Source organism: Eschscholzia californica, unplaced genomic scaffold (assembly GCF_041429995.1).
Source record: "Eschscholzia californica isolate CP2 unplaced genomic scaffold, dmEscCali1.0.p SCAF_5, whole genome shotgun sequence".
In the NCBI taxonomy this organism is placed as follows: domain Eukaryota; kingdom Viridiplantae; phylum Streptophyta; class Magnoliopsida; order Ranunculales; family Papaveraceae; genus Eschscholzia; species Eschscholzia californica.
Window position 1 is genome coordinate 27465266 of NW_028238472.1, and position 21602 is coordinate 27486867.

Here is a 21602-nt window from a genome sequence, read left to right on the forward strand (position 1 = left end):
CCACTTTTCATCACCAAAGTGATTGTGATACCCTTCATCATCTAATACTCCTGTAGAGATTAGGTTATATTGAAGATCTGATATATGCCTCACATTCTTAAGAATCAATAACTCCCTGTGCTCGTCTCAATTTTCACTTCTCCAATTCCTACGGTTTTTGAGAAACCTAAGTTTCCCATCCTGACTTTGCCAAGGTCACCAGTTCTGTAAGATTTAAAGAAATCCTTACATGGAGTAGCATGATACGAAGCACCTGAGTCAACCAACTAAGTTGTTTCTAGTTCTGACTCAGTCATACTTAAGCAAGTGTCTCCACAACCTGAGAGTAGGATAATGTGATCACTTGATGCAACTACTGCAACATTATCTTGTTTTTCATCATCCTTTTTATTTTTCTCCTTTGGTTTCTTGCATTCACTCTTGTAATGACCCATTTTTCCACAACCAAAACATTTAATTTCTTTCTTTGGTTTGATCTTTCCCTTGACTTATCACGGTTATAAGGTTTTCTACTTTTACCTCTCCCCCATCTTTTTGTAACAAGTGCTTCTGAATGAGACTAGTCTGACGATGATTTCCTTCTTGTTTCTTCATTCAACAAACTACCCGTTACGTGATTCATACGCATTATGCCATCAGGAGCAGAATTGCTAAGAGACACCACCAATGTCTCCCAACTATCTAGAAAAGAGTTTGGAAGAAGTAAGGCTTGCAACTCATCATCCAAAACTAACTTCATTGCAGAAAGATGATTTACTAGACTTTTCATCTCATTCACGTGTTGAGCAATTGAGGTTCCTTCTTTATATTGTAATTTTCCTAGATTTTTGAATTAGTAAGCCTTTTTGGTAGCTGTCTTCTGATCATATAATTCTTGTAATTTCCTTCGTAGACTAAAAGCGGAAGTCTCCGTCGATACATGATGAAAAACACTGGGTTCTACCCATTGTCGAATAAATCCAACAACCTTTGGATCTAATACTTTTCAGTCTTCTTCATCCATCTTCATCGGTTTTGTACCGTGATTTTCAATGGGTGCAACTAGGTATTTGCGATATAACAAATCTTCCATTTTTGCTTTCCACGTCAAATAGTTTTCTCCATCTAAACTAATCATGCGATTAGTATTCACTTCCTTATTTCTGAACAATAAATCTAACCGTAGCTCTGATACCACTTGTTGGAAAAATAACCTAATTAACTTGTTTAAGAGTATGAAGATAAACGATGCAAAAGTAAAAGTAGAGACACCAAGATTATTTAACGTGGCAAAAAAACTCTTCCAAGATAGAAGGTAAAAACCACGGGACCTAGTCCAGAAATCTTCCACTATAATGATAATAATAGGTTACACAGTCCTTCCCTAAAGCAATAGGAGATTAACCAATTCTTCATGATGTGTAGAAACACTCTTGGATAACAACTCTTCACCAAATCTATGGTGGATAAACTGAACAAAGAGACAAAGAAATAAAAACTCTTATTCCTTAGGATTTGAACAAATCCTAGATTACCAAAGGCTGAAGAATATAATCACAAAGTAAATTGCTTCACAAGATTAATAATCTTCTTTTCTTCAAACCAATATTCTTCTCTTTCAATCTCTCTTGAAAGAACCACATCAGAAATCTCTTTTTCTCTAACTTCTCTTTGTTCTGATAGTTGTTGTGAATAATCTCTCCCCCTTCATTCCCTTTTATAATTATAAATAGGGAGGTTTACTAATAGAAATAGGAATTTCTTTTAAAGCGTTTCTATTTTTTCCCCAAATAAGGAATAAGGGAAATCCTATTTCGATTAGGAGTCCTTTTATCATAAGGAGGGACCCCAACATGTTCCACATATGAAAAGTAATTTAGTCTTCTAACAAAGGAGTTAAAGCTACATGAACTGATGTACTCTTTCTTTTAGCAAACCATGTTTGGAGTGCAGTATTCTTTCTTTTAGCAAAGCAAGTTTGGAGTGCGGGGGTTTGACCCAAATTCTCTAATTTATATCTAGAATTTACACAGTTGCTTTGATCCGTGCATACAGTTTTTGTTGGGGCATAATGACGTTGGGTTAATCAAGTTTGACGGAATTGTCTTGATTAGGCCAGAGTGTTTTGTTCCTTTAGGACCCAAATACTTACATATTTGTTTTTCACAAGATTTCAAGTCTTTCCGCTTTAAGTCTTTGTAAACATATCTGTCATTTGATCGTTCTTGATGCAATACTTCACCTGAATCATTTACAAGTTCTCGCAGAAAATGATATCTGATACGAATATGCTTGGTCCTTCCATGAATTTCTGGATCCTTACTTTGTGATGGCAATAAATGAATTATTGTCATAAAATAATGTTGTTGGACTAACCTGTTCATGCTTTAGACTTTCTAAAAGACCTCGTAACCAAACAATTTGACATCCCGCCAAAGCAACAACTATATATTCAAATTTTGTTATTAGAAAGAGAACCAATTGTTCGTTTCTTCGAATACCATAAAATTGCTCCAATACCAAAACTAAAAACATATCCTGAAGTACTTTTGGTATCATTTTAACTCCCTGCCAAATACTATCTACATATCCAACAAAATGAACTGGAATATTTGCTTCACCAAAACCCGTTGTCGATTGTATCTTTCACATATCGTAAAATTTTCTTTCCTACCTCCAAATGAGAGAATGTAGTTTTTTCATAAATCTACTTATCAGACTTAATGCGAATATAACAACTGATCATGTAGTTATCAAATGGGTATTTCCCAAATGGCGCTCTATTTTATGACCAGCTTCTCGCGTAGCCCCCATACTTTATCAAAAATACCCAGATGACCCTCTTCTTTCGTTACCGTCACATGTTTGTTAATTTTTTTCTCTCTCTCTCTCCTCCATCTCATCACCTATCTCTGTCACGTCATCTCTCTCGTATGTCATCATCGGTCGGCCAAAATTTCTGGCGACCTTCATACTTAACTTTTTTTCTATCTCTCTAACCACTTGGGTTTGGGGAAAGCCTAGATCTGTTGAAGCTTCAATAGTAAAGCTTTAATAGTGAAGCTTCAACGAACTTCAACAGTTGTTGAAGCTTCCACGAACTTCCACAGTTGTTGAAGCTTCCACGAACTTCAACAGTTGTTGAAGCATCAAGGTGAAGCTTCCATGTGGAAGCTTCAAGGTGAAGCTTCACTGTGGAAGCTTCACTGTTAAAGCTTCAACAAATTTGGTTTGGGTTTTCCCCAAACCAGATCCAGGGTTTGGGGAAACCCAAACCAGATCTAGGGTTTGGGTTTCCACAAATCTAGTGGAGATAGATAGAGAGAGAGAATTTTTATTTCTTTTAAGTATGAAGGTCGCAGGTCGGTTACCAGAAATTTTGACCGGTCGACGACCTTATCTGAGAAGATGATGAGGTAGCGAGAGAGATGATGTAGCAAAGAGAGGTGATGAGATGGAGGAGAGAAGGAAAAAAAATTAACGGATATGTCGGTAACAGATACAGGGGGTCATCTGGGTAGTTTTGATAAAGTAGGGGGCTACACGAGAAGCTGGGCATAAAGTAGGGGACCATTTGGGAATAATCCTTATCAAATTCATCAAAGTTCCAACCAAACTTCGAAACATGGTAAAATTCACATTACTTCCTTCATCATCTTCGCTAAACTTCAAACCAGTAATTCACAAACTTGAAACTGGATTTGTATCAACCATCTTGATTTTTTTTTTTAAATATTTCGTTTGCATGTATTTCCTGTGAAATCAAAATCCTTTTATGAGATTGATGAACTTCAGTACCAAGAAAGTGACGTTCCTTTTCTAAATTATTGTCTCAAACTCATTTATTATAGACAACTTAAAGTGACCTAAGATCTTCAAAGTTATTTGCAATAAAAAATTATGAGATCTCTCGTTGTTGTAGAGTGTGTGATCATATGGACATTTTTGAAATCTATTTTTTCTAAATAAGAATTAATTTCATGATACCAAAGCTCTAGGTGAGTGCTTCATACATAAAGAGTCTTATTCAACTTGTTCACTTCTTCTTCTTTCCCTTTCTTTACAAAATAGAGTGGTTGTTCAACAAAAAAACATCTTCATTAAGCACATCATTTAAATATGCAAATATTACAACAAAATACATCAGCATATAATTTTTTCTTCCTTTTCCATATAACCATTTATTACAAGCCCAACCTAATTTGTTGAAAGAGTCGTCTGGATTAATCTTTTTTTAATTAATACCCGTTTCAAACCAATTGAATTCGTGTTAGTAGGCAAAGCAGTAAGCTCTCATGTATATTTATTTTTCAGTTAACTTTTTTTCTTCATCCATGGGTTTTTTCCCCTTTTCTTCTTTATGCATCATCATAAGAAATTAGATCTTAAGTGACGAGAAAAAACAAAAAAATAATATTATGTGGATAAACAGGATTAATTGAGTCATAAATTTTCCTCAAGCTGATTATCTTCCTTGTTGGTGTACTTTGAGGTGAATCAACATTAGATTGACTGACTAAACATGAAGGGAATTCACTATCATTTTCATCTTCAATGATAGACCATTTCGGATATTTTGACTCAAAAGAAAAACTTTCGACAAATCAAACATATCAACTTATCACTATTTTGTTTGTTTTTGGATTGTACAATTTAAGACTTTGCTCATTTCACTTTAGCCTACAACTTTTTTTTTTTATATATACCATCCAATTTGTTTTCTTAGTGCATGTGGAATGTGTGTATAACCAACACAACTCAAAGTTCTCAAATGACCCAAATTCGACTTCACACCACACTATGCTTCATTGAGGTGTGAAATTTATAAGATTTTAATAGGACGCATTTTCATCAAATAAACTGCACAAGAAACTATTTTAGCCCATAAAACTTGTTGCAATTTTTTTCTCAAGTATACATTCACAAATTCCATGGTGTACGATTTTTCCTTTCACTCGCAGCATTTTGTTATGATGTGTTTTGTACTGTCAACTCATGTCTTATACTATATTCTTTGGAATATTTTTCTAAAGAAGATACTCACGTCCCTTATCAGTTATTAAGATTTTAGTTTGTGACCAAGAATTTTCTTTTACTTCTGCTTTAAACTTTTTAAAAGCTTGAAAGAACTCAGATTTTTATTTTATCAAAATATTTCTTGAAAAATCATAAACAAAAGTAAGAAAATATTGTTACCTTTATTAGACTCGGGAAACGAAGCACATAAATCTGAGTGTACCGATTCTAATGGTCTTTTTAATTTTAAAATGATTTTTTTGGAAATAGTTCTCTACCTTGCATATGTAGTTGACATTTCTCAGAAACTAATTGTGTTTCATAAATTTGAGGTAATCCATCAACTATATGCTTCACTTTTAGAAACTTCAAGCTTCTATAGTTCAAGTGTCCATACCTATCATGCAACAATTTACATATTTAATAGTCATAAATAGCTGAAAAACAAGACTTGTTAGCAAAATTGGAGTTCAAGAGGGGAAACATATTATTTGGTGTAACTACAATTTTTGCAATAAATTGACTTTTTCCTGATAATAAACAAGGATTGTCACAAAAAAAGATATCATGTTCTTTCTTCAATGCATGACCAATATTAAGCAAATTATTTTTTAAACAAGCGAGATAATAAGCTTTGAATATTTTTTCAATATTGCTAGATTTTTGGAAAAAAAAATCACCAATACCTCTTACTTTATAGGTTCTACCATCTTCAATTCTCACTTATCCTCTGTTTGATTCAACTAATTCTGAGAATAAATTTTGTACATCTCATACGCTTGGTAGCTCCTCTGTCTAGATACCAAACATCAGTTGCATTAATATCATGGTAACATGTAAGTATCAAATTTCTGGAGGGTCTTTTTCGTTTGTATCATCACTATTTTCATGAATAACATCAAATTCCTCATTGTTATCTTGTTGTTTATGCCAACATTCTTTAGCATTCAGACCATGTTTGTGAAATTTATAGCATCCAAAATAACCTCTATTAAATTTTGATTTATGTAGCTTCTTTAACATTGATTATATTTGAGTAAGAATCATATCTTCCTCTACCACGAAAACCTCTTTCTCGAAAACTTTTATCACGACCACAGTAAAAACCACGGTCTTCGTGTTTGTAACTTGATATTTATTTGATCGGGAAGGGTCGGATTTCTTCAATAAACTTTAAATTCATGTGCCTAAAGAGTTCCTTATAAAACTTCTAAAGATAGTGAAAAGAGTCCCTTGATTCTTCAATAGCTACCGCAGCACACTCAAATCTTTGTGGTAAACTACAAAATTTTATTTCAACAATTCTTTCAATTTGAAAAATTTCTTTATAAAGTGTTATTTGATTAACTATGACATTTACTTTTTGTAAAGTAATCAGAATTGTTTTCATTTTCTTCCTTTCTAATTCTTAAAAATTCCAATCTCAATGTTTAAAGACATATGCTTTTATCCTTTTCTCACTGCGTTGTATGCAATTCGAATAATCTCCCATGCTTGCTATGCAATTTTAGCTTTAAAAATTATTTCATACACTGGATTTTGAATTGTTTGATACATATGAGAAACTGCTTTGTTGCCTTTTTTTTTTCTGTTTTCACTCTACATGTTTTTGGACTATTGTTAGAATCGTTTCATTATCTGAATGGTGAAACCTTCTTCAACAAAATTCAGAATCAATCAATTTTAGCAAATCTTTTGAATTGTTGTTCCAATAATCGTAATCTTCTCCATTGAAACGAGGAATTGGCGTAACCATTTACTTCTACTCGCCATATCTCACACAATTTTTCTCACATTTTTTCTCAACTCTTACAACCTGGCTCAGGTACCATTTTGATGGAAATAAAAATAAAAGAGATAAGAAAAATATGACTAAAACTCTTTAGTATTATAAATTTTCTTTCTCACTTCTTCAATGAACTAAATTACAAATTTGGTATTTATAGATGCATAAGATAAAGATAACTAACTTGAGATCAATTCTAACTAGATGCAAAAAAACTTCGATTTTTCTAATGTTATATTATAAGTAACTATTATTACAATAATAGTGCGACTAAATATTCTCATTTAATTCAAATTAAAATATAAACTTCTTTTGTTTTATCTTCTGCCATTATATTCAACTAAGGGTCCATTTGGTACGTGAAAAGTAGGAGTTGGAAAGTGGTTTTCACGGAAAAACGGATTTGTGGGAAAATGAAAACAATGTTGACCACCAAAAAGGGGGTAAATCAATTTTCCCACTCTCACGAAAATTTTCGTTCCGTCTCTGTCTCACCTCCGGTATTTCTCAACTAACTCCTCCCTTTTTCTTTAACTCATGACAAATAACTCCTAAAACCCTAAATATGTAAAACATACTTTGAATCCAATCAAATTCACTATTGAAGCCACTGACTACATGAAACCATCAAGCCTCCAACTCGATTCTGGTTCTTTTCGCCTCAATGTTTTTTCCAGTCTTTAAGCCTTCCCTCATCATCGTATTATGAATTTGAATCCAATATTGCAGTTTATTTATTATTTGTTCGAAATGGATCGATTAAAACCCCGAAAATCTGATATCATGTGTGAACGTGTTCGAAATGGATCTGCAAAAACTAACCAAGTCCGATTGTTTGGTGAACTTGTTGGGTCAAACTGCCCTAAACCCTAACATCGAAAGCCATAATAGACTGTAAACTTGTAAGTTTCTTGATGAAGTTTTGCTTGAAGTTCAATTTGTCCATTAGGATTTGTTTCACCCTGTTAAACTCAATTGATAAATTCAAAGAGAGGGGGAGAGAGAGAGAAAGGGAGATAGACGAGAAAGAGGGACACAAGCGAGAGAGCTTTTTGGTTGATTTTGGGATACCTAATTTTGGAACTTATAAAGGCATTTGATATTATTGCCGCCAACCACTGGTAGCCCAGTTGCTCATTGCAAATACTCTCCAATGTAGAGGTCCCAGGTTCGATCTCATGGAAGTGCAAATCCAGAAATATTGAACTTAGATATAAATAAAGTAGTTTATGTAGACTTTTTAGGCCATTTAATTCGTCACGTTATAGGCCATTTAATTTATGGCAAACACAAAAAATTTGAATTTGTAATAAGAAAAACTTGCTTTTTCCAACTGCAAAAATAAGTTGATTTTCACACCAAATGTTTTCACACATATCCAACATTATTATTTATTTTAAGACCACGTAAAATCCTTCCTTTATTGTGTTAGTCACCTCCAAAATGGGATAATATTAAGAACAGGAAATTGGGCTGGAGGCCAAATTTCATGTTTTTTTTTGTCAAAAAGACAAGTTATCTTTTTGTCCTTTTAGGCCCCATATATAGTTTGGAAATAGTCTTGAAGGACAATTTTAAAAGCACTCCCATTTCTAATATCGAAATTGCCCTTAGAATCTTAGATAGCGAAGCTTTGCAAACTGGCTTGCAATCTGGTTTACAAAGCTTTGCAAACTGGTTTGCACTGCTTTGCAATCTGATTTACAGAACTTTACTTTTATGGTAACCAAAATTTTAAGAAAAGTCATAGGTTTCTACCGATGATGCATGTAATACAAGTAGAAGAGTTATTTAAAGGTACATATATTTTTGTTTTCTTTCCCTATTTCGGTTTTAAAAAAGAACCAATTGTATTTCTTCTCCTAGGCGCTTTAGGAGCTTTTGACATTTTGTCTTAAATATAAATCAATGTGATTCAAATTTCAACCAAACATGAATCAAACATTGATCAATTTCGATCGAGAATCAAATAAACTAATTAAGAATCAATAAACAATGTCAATCGACATATAGACATCAACTAAAATTCATAATTCTAAGAATCTAAAATTCATAAGAAATTACAATCATAATTGATAACCATAATTCGTGAATCGTAACCATCAATCAACAAACAAACATTCGACTAATTAACACAATTTGAACTTATCTAAGATTCACAACTCATTTGCACTTTCTAACATTTTATTTATAAATCATAAGCAATTGGTCTGCAAACAAAAATCCTATCCAATTATTAAATCATAACCAATTTCTAACATTCAACTTATTATTTGCAATTTCTAGCATTCGACTAATTCCTAACATTCAATTCACAATCATCAATCAAATGAAGTCTTTAATTTGTAAAAGTGGAATTTCATACTACTGCCTAGATTATGTCCACAATTCTCAAATAGACTCATTAATTTACACATCAATGTCGCTAGAATCAAATCAAATATCGAATAATAACCAGAATTGAAAGTTCAACCAAATCCTTGAGAGAAAGTGAAAATTTTAGATAAAACCCTAGTTGGTCGACAACTGGACTCCTTGTTGTTGTCGACTTCTCTTTTTGAGAAAGAGTTCAGTCTCAATTTCAACTTCAAACCTTACCATTATCACCATAAATCCTTAAGAGTTCAGAGAAAAAGTGGATACCAAAGATAAACCCTACTTGTGCCCCCTACTTGTTCGTTTCTATTTTGGACGTTTTTATTTATGAATATTCTATTTTGGAAGTTGAAAGCTTCCCTTTCCTTCCCGTCCCCAATTATTCTGGAAATTATATTTTACAGCACGTGAAATACCTAAATTGCCCCTATTATATGAACGCTGGCCCGGCGTTCTCTTATTAGTGGGTTGACTCTAATCGTACTCAATATTAACTCGGTGGGTGATATTGCAAAAAAAAAAACAGATTGGGAAAAGTGGAGTTCGTGGTATGTCGAGATGGGACTGGGAAACTTCAAGCTTTTCATAATGTGTGTCGACATCGTGGGTCTCTTGTCGCATCTGGCAGCGGCCAAAATTCTTGCTTCGTCTGCCCTTACCATGTGAGTTTTTACTTTTTACTATTTGGTTGTTCCAAAATTTCCACCTTTTTGTTGCTAAAACCTATTTGCTTACTTACTAATGATATTTTACAGTTCAATAGAAAAAAAAAAGTACTAATGATATTTCACTACATACCCTTATAAAATCATGGTAGTTCATTTATCAGTTTTATTTGAATAAATCCCTACTAATAATGTCTTTCGTCTCTAACAATTCCTTTTTTTTTCCTGGGAAACTGATAACTTCATTGATAGGGCGAAAAGCCGAACAGATTGCAAAAACATGAAGTTAAAAGCAGAAAAAGACCCAATACAACACAATCGGGTCGAGCGCCCTATATAATTACTTTCAGCATCCAAATTAGACACAAAGACCTCTTGGCTTTTGAAGGGGCGTCAAAAGTAATAATTAGGGTCGCATATGGAACCACCTTTGGACACTAAAACACTGTCCTTTTTTGACGTTATAACTTTAACAAGCTCATATGGACATACTCTTATACACCGGCTTACTATTATTCAGAAATTGTTTCTTTTTTTTTGAGAATTCGACTACGGTCTACGTTAGTTGTTATAATGCACTGACACATCATGAAGATGTGATAAACACGATAACCGCCTAATTTAAACCATGAATAAGAGAGGCCTATGACGCAGAGGAAAACTCCGAAAAAGAATTAGATCTTCGTCTAAAACTTTTAAAACTCCGAGAAAGCATTAGATCTTCGTCTGAAGACTATGGAACCAAAACTAAGAAGATTTAATACTAAAAAACTGAAATTTATTGATAAACTTGAATCAATAAACAACTATTGAATCCCCTTTATATAGTATTAGGGGTTTCCTAAACCTAAACAAACTCTAAGTAACAAATTCTAATAAATAAAATACTAGTTTCCTAAACTTAATCAAATTCTAATAACAACTTCTAAATAAATAAAAACTAGAATCTAAAACTTATAAAGTTTCCTAAATATATAAAACTGCTAAAACTAACAATTTTCTACTAAAAAAAATATTATACTATTAAATAACAAGATTTTAAGATATCCAAGATACTTGGAATATCTCATGAAAATCTCCCTGCATCAGTCTCCTCCACTTCAAAGAAACTCGCCTCGAGTTTACTGATTAATTGGAAGGTTATCTTGAATGGTACACCCTTGAGAATATTTTTTCGTGAATTGTGCATGGGAATCGCCAAAGTATCAGATTGGACCGAAGACTTTATTAAGTCACAGGAAAATTTCTGACTATAATCGTGATGCGATTCAAACTCCCTTTTCACCCCAAAAATAAACTTTTGAAGGTCTTGAATACGAAGATTGAAAATTACCAACTTTGATGAAGAGCTTCCGATAAAATCCCAAACCACTCTATGTGAAACAATTTGAGACTCACAAAACACTGAAAATGGATCTTCGTGTGAAGGAACTTCAATTGGATTAATGTCTAACTTGCTAGGTTTCTCACATTTTGATTCAACTTCCTTTGACTCAACTTTCTGAACCACTTCAATTTCTTGAACAACTTCTTTAGAAACAAATCCCTCATCGTGTAAATTAATATTATGAGACTTTTCCGTGAACACAATAACGTCGGATTTTGCTTCATGAATAATATTTTTTGGATTATCTATGGTGGCAATTTGTGGTGGCTCAACATTTTCTAAAGGAGTTGTTTTACCTTTTTTATATTTACGCGAGGTTGTTCTTCCCTTCGAAATCCAAAGTTCCTATATTCTCGCTCCTGAGCTTCAATTTTTAGGGCCAAGTTGTACGCGTCTTGAATAGTCCGTACTGTAATTATCCCCACCTTTTCTCGCATACTAAATTTTAGTCCGCTTAGAAATCGATTTGCTACAACATCTTCATATTCTATAATGTTTTCCATATTATTTCTTTGAACCAACTTCGAGAACTCCTCATAGTACTCACCCGCTGACCGTAATCCTTGTCTACAGTTCTGGTATATCTTGAACAAGTGTTGTTGATAATTAGGAGGTAAGAACCTCTCTCCCAGGTTCTCTTTCATAAATGGCCAACCCTGGATGGGTCCCTTTCCTTGTCTCATTCTTAGATGTTGTAATTGATCCCACCAATCTGCAACACTCTCTTTAAGTCTACAAGCAATAATTGTAACTATCTTCTCACTGAGAATCGTAGTAGACATATTGACTTGCCGCTCGACCTCATGTAGCCAATCAAGGAATTCTTCGATCGACAAATAGCCATTGAGGGTGGTATCGCTGTCTTGATATTGTATTCATCATAATCTCTACGTCGGTATATGTGATTAGGATAATAGTTACCTGCGTTTTCTTGGTTGACAACATATTGTTGAAGTGGTTGTGCTCTGCCTTCGTTTCCATTAAGAACTTGGTTGTGGGCGAATCCCTCAACACGTTCTTTGTTAATAGATATCCTAGGTTTGTATTGACATTCAGGTTGTTAATCATCTCCACCACTTGGACTAGTTGATGACTCAAACTATCAATTTTTTCCCATATAGCATCGTTACCTCGTTCACCGTCGAGGGTTATGTTTCTAGCCTTGTCTTCTGCCATTAAGCCAGGAGAAACCTCGCTCTTGATGCCAACTGACGCAACGGAAAACTTTGAAAAAGAATTAGATCTTCGTCTAAAACTTTTAAAACTTAGAAAAAACCTTAGGTTAAAGACTATATAACCGAAACTAAGAAGATTTAATACTAAAAGACTGAACTTTATTGATAAACTTGAATCAATAAACAACTACTGAATCCCCTTTATATAGCATTAGGGGTTTCCTAAACCTAAACAAACTCTAAATAACAACTTCTAATAAATAAAATACTAGTTTCCTATTTGGGCCAGTGTTTTGGGAAATAAGCGAAATTTCCGGGGTAATAAGTTTTGGGTGGAAACAAACTTTTTTTGTTTCCTCCAAACACTACCCATTTCTTCTTCCACCATCTTCTTTCTCACCAACATCAACTCTGGCGACCATTATTTCCGGCGACAACTCCGGTCATCCATCTCTCTCTTCATCCCTCTCATTCCTCTATCTTCTCTTTCTCTCTTCATCCCTCTCTTTCTTCCATCTTCTGTCTTTCCTTTTTTTTTTTTCAAATTCCGGCGAAGGGGACTCCCCTTCGTCGGAACCCTCATCTGGTTTTCCAGACGAGTTGTTTGATTCCACCAGATGAAGCTTCGTCTGGAAAATCAGACGAAGGAGTCCTCCCTTCGCCGGAACTTAGAAAGAGAGAGAGAAGAGAGAAATACAGAGAAGAGTTAGAGAAGAGAGAGCGAAGACAGAGAGGAGAGAGAAGAGTTGCCAGAGAGTAGAGAGACGAGTTGCCAGAGAGGAGAAAGAGAGAGGAGAGAGTGAGATCCGGTCGCCGGAGAGGGAGAGTTGGCCGGAGAAGAAGAGCTGGCCGGAGAAGAGAGATAAGGTGTGTTTGGATCGAGTTTTTTTGGTTTTCCACCGCCTTCCCCAGAAACGTTTTAGCTTTCCCCAAAGCGGCGGTCTATCCTAAATTTAACCAAATTCTAATAACAAATTCTAAATAAATAAATATTAGAATCTAAAGCTTATAAAGTTTCCTAAATATATAAAACTGCTAAAACTAACAATCCTCTACTAAAAAAAATATTATACTACTAAAATAACTAGATTTTAAGATATCCAAGATACTTGGAATACCTCATGAAAATCTCCCTGCATCAGCCTAAAAGCCCAACAACAAGAACGAGGCCTAAAGCCCCACAAATTATTACATTATTTATAGCCTAAATTACATGGGATAAACTTTGACGGTAAACCGCTTCCAATGAGACTCGATCTCTCGATCTCATGGGCTTAATAGGGGCGGGTGTTCAAATATTGTTAGAACTCATTGTCGGCATTGAAAATTAAACAGTCAGATAAAGTTCTTTATTTTCTTTTCTCTTTTTAACCTGGATGCGAACCATCTTGATTTTCTTCAAGAAAATAATGTTTAATCTTGTACAGGGATGGACTTTTGGACTTGATGGAGCACTCCTCAAGGCTACAAGAATATCAGGAATGAAGAATTTCAACGCCAATGTTTGTAAAACCATCTTATTACCCTTCTTTACTTATTAATAAGAGAAATCTTTATAAGAATAAGGAAGATAGTACAACATGCCCAACCTTTTGTTACGGTTGGTCAGTGAAGATAGAGTTTAGACAGAGAGAAACCACTATAAGAATAAGGATCTAATATTTCCATCCGATCATCATCACTATATGATCTCTGATCCACCCTGAACCCACCATGTAATTCGACTTTAGATAGAGACTTTTTGACCAAGGTAAGTCCCAGAATATGATTGTTGTCAGTGGCGTATCCAGGATTTACTTTGAGGGGGGTCTAAAAAGATACTACGTCCCTTCTAAAAACTACAACTACAAAAATTTAAACGAATAATTTTATTTTATTGATAAAATTAATAACCACAAGTAATTGATACCAAGAGATTTAAAAACATAATATTTTAGACAGGTTTCATACTTTTGTAATTCTTAATCCTTAATTGACTTCAACGAGTTTTCATTGCTTGTGAGTTCTTCATAATTATTCCGTTAGCGATTTCCGTACGTATGTCATTTTCAATGTAGACAAACATACTATCACGCAACCGTTCATCACTCATCGATAACATAGTTGACTTTCAATGTTTAAATATGTTATAGACAATTATAAAAAAGAAATCATAAGATTTGAAAATTAGTTAGGATATATTTATGAAGTAGTCTTTCTAAATTTAGAAATTCAGTTCAAAGTATATGAGAAAATCTTAAAATTGACTAGAAAAATTCTGCCAACTTTAGAAACTCTAAAAACCTAAACTAACACCCCACAAAAATGGTAGTGGGTTTGAACCCACGGCCTTCTTAATCCCTCATAAAGTTACTTAAGATCCTACGAGTTAACCAAGTTCCATGTTATGCTCGAGGAATACACTTTGTTATTGCTTCATACTACTAACGGAATAAAAAGAAAAAGTGGACAGCCAGACTTGAACCCGCGACCAAAAGAGTGGTAATGTTACCCTCCAACCATTGAGCTAACTACACTTAATGATAATGTTAGTAACCTAAACCCACTTAGAATGTTACGGTTCTTTTTTTTATCCAACATCGTATATTAAGTCGTAGAAGTTGAGGGGGTATATAGAGCCCCCTAGACTCTACGTAAATCCGCCCCTGGTTGGTGTCAAGGTAAAGTTCTTTAGAGAGAGAAATAGTGGATGTGGGTATGTTAGGATAAATCTCTCTCTTATTAATATTTAGTCTTCAATATTCAAAAAGATTCAAGTGACACGTTAAAAAGGTTTGATCTGAGAACGGGGAGGAATAATTTTAGAATTGAAAATCTGAATTTAATGGGGTCACATGACGAGATGAGTCGGGTTATTTCTCAAATAGCCCCCAACTTAATGACCACCTTCCTGCCTAGCCCTCAAATTTATCCAAAATATCTAAATGACCTCCTTTTCAGTTATCGTTATATGTCTGTTAACAAGTCATCACCTCTCTCTCCTCCATCTCATCACCTCTCTCTGCCAGCTCATACTCTCGCCACCTCATCGTCTTCACCGACGAAGGTCGTCGGCGACCTTCAAACATAATTTTTTTCTCCCTCCTCTTCTTTCCTTCTTCTCTCTCTAACTAATTTCTCTCTCTCCAATCTCTCTCTCTAATCTCTCTCTCTAACTAATCTCTCTATGACTCCGGCGAACACATTCGCTGGAAAAACCAGACCTACAATGCTGGTTTCACTTTGAAACCAGACCTTCAAGGTCTGGTTTGATACCAGACTCGGTCTGGCTTCAACAACCAGATCGTGGTCTGGCTGGTTGCCCGAATTCTTCACTATCCGTCATTCTTCTCCCTGTTTCTGGATGCCCCATCCTTTTCGGCTACTCTCCCCATCCCCTAAAATTCATCACTTTCTCTCTCTAACCCACCTCCTCTCCCTCCCTCTCTAAGAAATCATCAATCAAAATCGGCAAAAATCTCGATCAACCATTGGTTCATCTGATTCTTAGATTTTGAAGATGGGAGAAACGATGATAGAAATCTTATCATACTGGTTATCAGATCATCCATCAATAATCAGATTCAGATGGAACAATAGTCAATCATGGGGTTCAACTTGGTCATTCTTATTCACTTTCATAGCTTCTAATATCATTTTCTCTCTCTTCATTTGTTTAATTCAATCAATTTTCCGTTTCAAAAAACGGATTCCACTCGGACCCATACCAGTTCTTCATTCTCTTTTCATGTCTTTAATCTCTCTCATCATTTTTATAGGTACTTTATTCTCATCTGTGCCCGAGATTGGTTAGAGAGAGAGAGAAAAGAGAGGAAGAAGAAGGGGAGAGAGAAAAAAAGTTTCTTTTTAAGTTCTTTTTTTTTATGTTTGAAGGTGGCCGACCGGAAAATTGACCGTCCGATGAACTTCGCCAGTGAAGACGATGAGGTGGCAGAGAGAGGCGATGAGATGGAGAAGAGAGAGGTAATGACTAGTTAACGGACATATAACGTTAACTGAAAAAAGGGGTCATCTGGGTATTTTCGATAAAATACAGCTAGGCAGGAAGCTGGTAATAAAGTTGGGGGCTATTTGGGAAATAACCCCTTTTTTATAAAAGAATACTCTACATTTTTCTAACACCTAACGTTGTGTTTAAACATGAATCTTGTATTTATAACTATTCATTTAGACTTGGACGATCTGAGTTAGTGACAAAAATTGGCTTGGATTTGGAGGAAGTAGTAGTAAATCCTTAGTCGAATTCCTGATTCAGTGGTTTTACGAGCAATTCGGTGGGTTTGGCCAAACCAATAGCTTGGTTGGTTTCAATTTTCTATTAAACAAAAGAAGTCAGAAATCAAAAAATAAAAGAACTAAAAATCATGATCCTTTGAGAAGAAGATTAGAGAGAAAACAATTTGGTCCTTCTTCTATCTTTCTCTATTGTTGTGTGGGTTGTTTGACGGTTATAATGTTTATTGTGGTATGATAATGGTAGTGGTATTGGTGGTGGTTGTAATGATGGAGGTGTAGTAATGGTGTTTATGGTTTTGGTAATGGAGGTATGACCGTAGTGGTGGTGTATATTCAATGATCGAGGTTGTAGGTGAAGTGGTGGTGGTGGTGGTGGTAATGGAAGTTTGATGATAGTATAGAAAAGAGTAGATCAGGACAAAAATGTTTACGCCGAAAAAAAAACTTGATAAGGAAGTCAATATTTTAATTTAAACGAAGTGGACAGTATTTCAACTGGGATTAAACTCGGTTATTAGGTTTCTTTTCCATATATTCTGTCAACTGAGTTAAAGTAGACTACTTGTTATTTTTATTATTTTTTAAGGTGAGCAATACGTAGACAACCAAAATTTTTATGTGGACAACTGATATTGGGTGTACAAAATATCGATCAAAGGACAATCGAAATTCTTATGTGGACAACATTATGAAAAGGAAAGAAAGATTTGAGTATTTAACAGAAGGGGGAAATGAAACCCTAGAAAGTGAGAAACTTGATAGGATTACTGATGGGTATATATGGAACTTCTAATTAACTCCTAGTACATTAGATTGATGGAAATATACTCCAAAACAGAGCAATTGATGTATAATCCATCTCATAATGGGGAATTATCATTAATTGAAAGTTGAAACTGAAAGGAATGAGAGGATTAAGGGTTTAACAAAAGAAATTAGTCGAGCATATACTCAATTTCATGGAAACGTAATGGATTCTATGCCAAAAGAGGAAGAAATAAATGCAGTTTTATGTATTGTTGTTGTTGCAGGAACCCCTGTTCGTACGCCATTTCCGAATTGTGAAGCCTAGAAAACTAGAATACATGATTTAGAAGATCTGAGAAAAAATCCTAATCAATTTTTTGTTGAATCTGTTAAGCCGTATAGATGATGAAGGTAGAGAGAAAAACATTAGATTGATGGAAGATATGAGAAAAACCCTAATGATTTAGAGATATCAAAGCTCATTCTAGCTGCTCGAAGATTGAGGGAAGGTAGAGAGATAAACAACAATGAAGGGGACAAAGACAAAAGTATAGCCGTATAGATGATGAAGAGGAGAATTATTTCTACACCCAATTTAGTTGTCCATATAAAAAATTTGGTTGTTCACGTATTGCTCACCTTTTTTAAATAAGAATAAACTAAGTCGGAATCCCCTTGCTTCCTAACTAGCTCCGGTCTCCTTTGTTGAGAGGCAGTATGGGGGGTGTCCATTAGTCGTGGCACCCTTATGTATATAAGTCAATACCCCCTACAAGTTGAAGTAGGGAATGAAATCTGAGGCAAACCCAACTTGGATAAGAACCTATGAAACTGGTCAAACGACTAATTAAAATGTTGGCTACCTGATCGGCAGAGCGAAGATCGTAAATCTAGATAAGACCCGAAGAAAGCTTCTCACGATCAAAGTGGGCAATCAATTTTGATATGTTTGTTTGTTAATGAAACATTGGATTGGCAAAAATGTGAATAGAAAGTCTGATTTCCACAGGAAACCTTGAAGGTTTTGGGGTATATGAATACACATATTTTGAAATAGGTATTTCAACCATTAAGCTCGGCAGTTAAAGAAGCAAGAGCTCGATATTCCGTTTTGGCAGAAGGCTGAATATAGTCAGTGGTTTTTGGGGGTGGCAAGACCACAAACTCGCACAAAACATGGTAAGTACCCAGTGGTGGAACAATGAGTAAGGGGCAACTGACCCAACCCGATTCAATGAACTCATAATAGCCAAATAACTAGACAATGAGAAGAGAATCCCAAAATTGAGTGTTCCATTAAAAAATCGTAGAACTCGAGATGCAACATCCATATGAACAACTATAGGATGTTGTATGAATTGTCTGAGATAATTTACCAAAAGGCGATATTAGGACGTGTAACCGTCACATAGAGAAACATACAAATGAAAGTGACAAAAAGATTTTGGACCGTCTCTTGGGGAACTGACCGTAGGCAACAATTTTCAAAAGTTGCTCTGTAGAATAATACAAGGGTTTGCTCCGAGAAAGTCAGAATCCCGAATAATGTCTTACGTATATTTTCCTTTTACAAAGAGAAATGACTTTTTGAGATTGAGATACTTTGAGTCCAATATAATATTAGAGATGTATCGGATTCTCTAGAGAAAATCGTTCTCGAGATGTCACCGAAGAGAATGAATTGCATCGTCACATTGCTCATAACGACAATATCATCAACATAGAGAATGACGTAAATATATGCGAAACCATGAAAATAGCTAAAAATGTAATGGTTGCAACTAGACTGAGTAAAACCTGATGCTTTATCAGCCAGTTGGGAATTATGCATACCATTGTCGAGAAGTCTGTTTTAAATAAAAAAAATTTTTAATCTGCAAACTCGTTAGTCTCCGATTTAGTCAAAACCAGGAGAAATAATCATATAAACTTCCTCATCCAAGTCATATTAGAGGAAAGGATTGTTAGCTTCCAACTAATGTAAAGTCAATTCCTTAATGGAAGCAAGGAGAGAATGATACGTGATGAGTCATGAAAATGCCTCATTTGAATCTCTTAACTTGGGTTAGTTAGTCTATTTCGAGCGATTACTCTGATGATTTGTAAGTTTCTCTTGTTCAGGTGTTTTCTATGGAATTGCGCACAGAAGGTGGTTAAAAATGGGAGAAAGAGACACAAAAGGGTAGTTTGGTCATTTGCTGGTCCTGAAAATCTTTGCCAATATTGATATTCCAATGAGAAGTAGAGTCGAAGACGAACTCGTGGGCGAAAACGGAAGTAAAATCGGAGTCCGGACGAGTTAATTGGAGCAAGTCAAAGCTTGGGTTAAAATCTAGTCAACTTCAGAGCTATCAAAGACACGTGGCTTGTAATCCGACGGTGGGAGTGATATTTCGGTACAGTGTTGTGTCAAATCAGGGTGCCTCTGGCATTTATTTGAGTTGTTAAGTTCCTGCAACGCGAAGCAAGATAAGCAAGTAGCCCTCACAGATCTAGCGGTCGGTTCATGGTTAAAGACACGTGGGTCCATCTAAGGCTATGGTGTAACACCTGCTACGCTGTCAGTGAAGCACCATATCAAATGCTTTTATCCCCAACAATCACGTGGTGAGTGATCCCCACGTTCTCTGGTTTACAATTTGAAAATAAGAATGAAAGGAAAGAAAGATAATGGAGAATATTTGAAATTATCAAAACAAGGAAAGAAGAAGAAAGGCAATAATCTTGGCACCAGATTGCTTGGACGTCCCTATCTATCTTATTACCATTCCTATTAGAAGAAGAAAAGGAAGGAATGTTACAGAATCTTTTTCTCTCTCACTTCTTTCCTTCTTTACTAGTTACTACAAAGAGAGTAAAGAGAAAGAGATAATCATCTCTTGAGAAACCCAAGATAATGGAGAATATTTGAAAGGGATAAGAAGATTACAGTGAGTGAGAATTCTATCAAAGATAGAAAGATATAAATTAAAGAGAGGTTTGTGAGATTGGTTTAGAGAGAGAAAAAAACCGTGGACAGCAAGGTGGAATTCGAAATTAACAAGCTATGATAGTGAAGGATATTTCTCTTTTAGAAAGAAACCTAGAGAGAGAAGGTTGAAGATATTTTTCTAGAAAGAGATATTATTCTCGGCTGGTTATAAAAGAAAAGAGGTAGCAGCCATTGAAATCATCTCGGTTTGGGGTCGAAAACAATCACCATCTCGACTGGAGAGTCTTCCTCTGGTAGCTCAACCAAAACTGACTATATTAGAGAGAGAGAGAGTGATGTAAAGAGCTTTAGAGAGAGAGAGAAGGAATTTGAGTTTACTGTTTTCTGTTTCTTCTTCTTCTGATTCTTCTATTAGTGAGAGAGAGAAGATCAGATTGAAAGAATAGAGAGAGAGAAAGCTCCTGGTTTGTAGAGAGAAAGAGAGATTGAATTAATTTGAAAACTACATTAAAATCATTTCATCTTCTTCTCCCTTTACTGTTTCTGTTAGAGAAAGGAAGAGAGAGTTATATTTTTGTTTAGAGAGAGAAAGAGAAAGTTTAGAGTGAGAAACAAAGAGAAAACCGAGAGAGAGAAAAAAACCAGAGAAGGAAAATTATTTTCTCACCTGGAAATCGTTTCCGGGAAGATGAGAAAATAATTTTCCCTAAGGTTCTGTTTGGCTGCGCAGAAGGAAAAAAAGGCGAAAAAAGGTGTTTTCTCTCCGATTCTTTACTTTATTTTCCAATTCTTTTTACATAATGCCTATGAGTAACTAATCTTACCTATCTAGGGTCTTAGATGAAGTCATAATAATTATATTCTCGATAAATTTATTAAAGTTTTTATTATTTTAACGATAAAATCTTCCGGGTTTTTAGACCGTTCATGGACTAAAAATCTGAGTTATATAAAGAACTCTCTAATTAGATCAAAATTAAATTGTCGTTAGAATTGATTATATGGATGGATTCAGAAGACCCTAGGCTCTCCCCCATTTGAGTTCCTTGTATCATTTGTAATTATTTTCTTTTCGTAAATTTATTTTTAATATTTTATTCATTTCAGCACCAAAACCAAAAACCAAGTTACTTCCAAGTCTTAGAATAGGTTTCACTTAGTCTCTGAGGAACGAACCGGTCTTACCGGAACTATTACTTGACGCCCGTATACTTGCGGGTGGTGACCTATTTAGGGTAACCCTTCTAGGCCCATCAATACGCACGATCACTAATTTCACAACATGGAAAAGTGCCATCATAGT

The 21602-nt window shown here is 34.9% G+C and overlaps 1 protein-coding gene and 1 long non-coding RNA gene across 2 annotated transcripts in view; one reads left to right on the top strand and one right to left on the bottom strand.

Annotated features, from left to right (window-relative positions):
* Positions 1-21602, top strand: part of LOC147538065 (choline monooxygenase, chloroplastic-like) — a 56593-nt gene that overhangs the window by 17687 nt on the left and 17304 nt on the right. Inside the window, exons 3-4 of the mRNA XM_086644407.1 lie at positions 9684-9819; positions 13812-13886. Of these exons, the coding sequence (XP_086500533.1) occupies positions 9684-9819; positions 13812-13886 (211 nt within the window). The remainder of the gene's footprint in view (positions 1-9683; positions 9820-13811; positions 13887-21602) is intronic.
* LOC147538066 (uncharacterized) overlaps positions 15234-21602 on the bottom strand; it is a 30356-nt gene continuing 23987 nt past the window's right edge. Inside the window, exon 3 of the long non-coding RNA XR_015226281.1 lies at positions 15234-15717. This is a non-coding gene — a long non-coding RNA (uncharacterized LOC147538066). The remainder of the gene's footprint in view (positions 15718-21602) is intronic.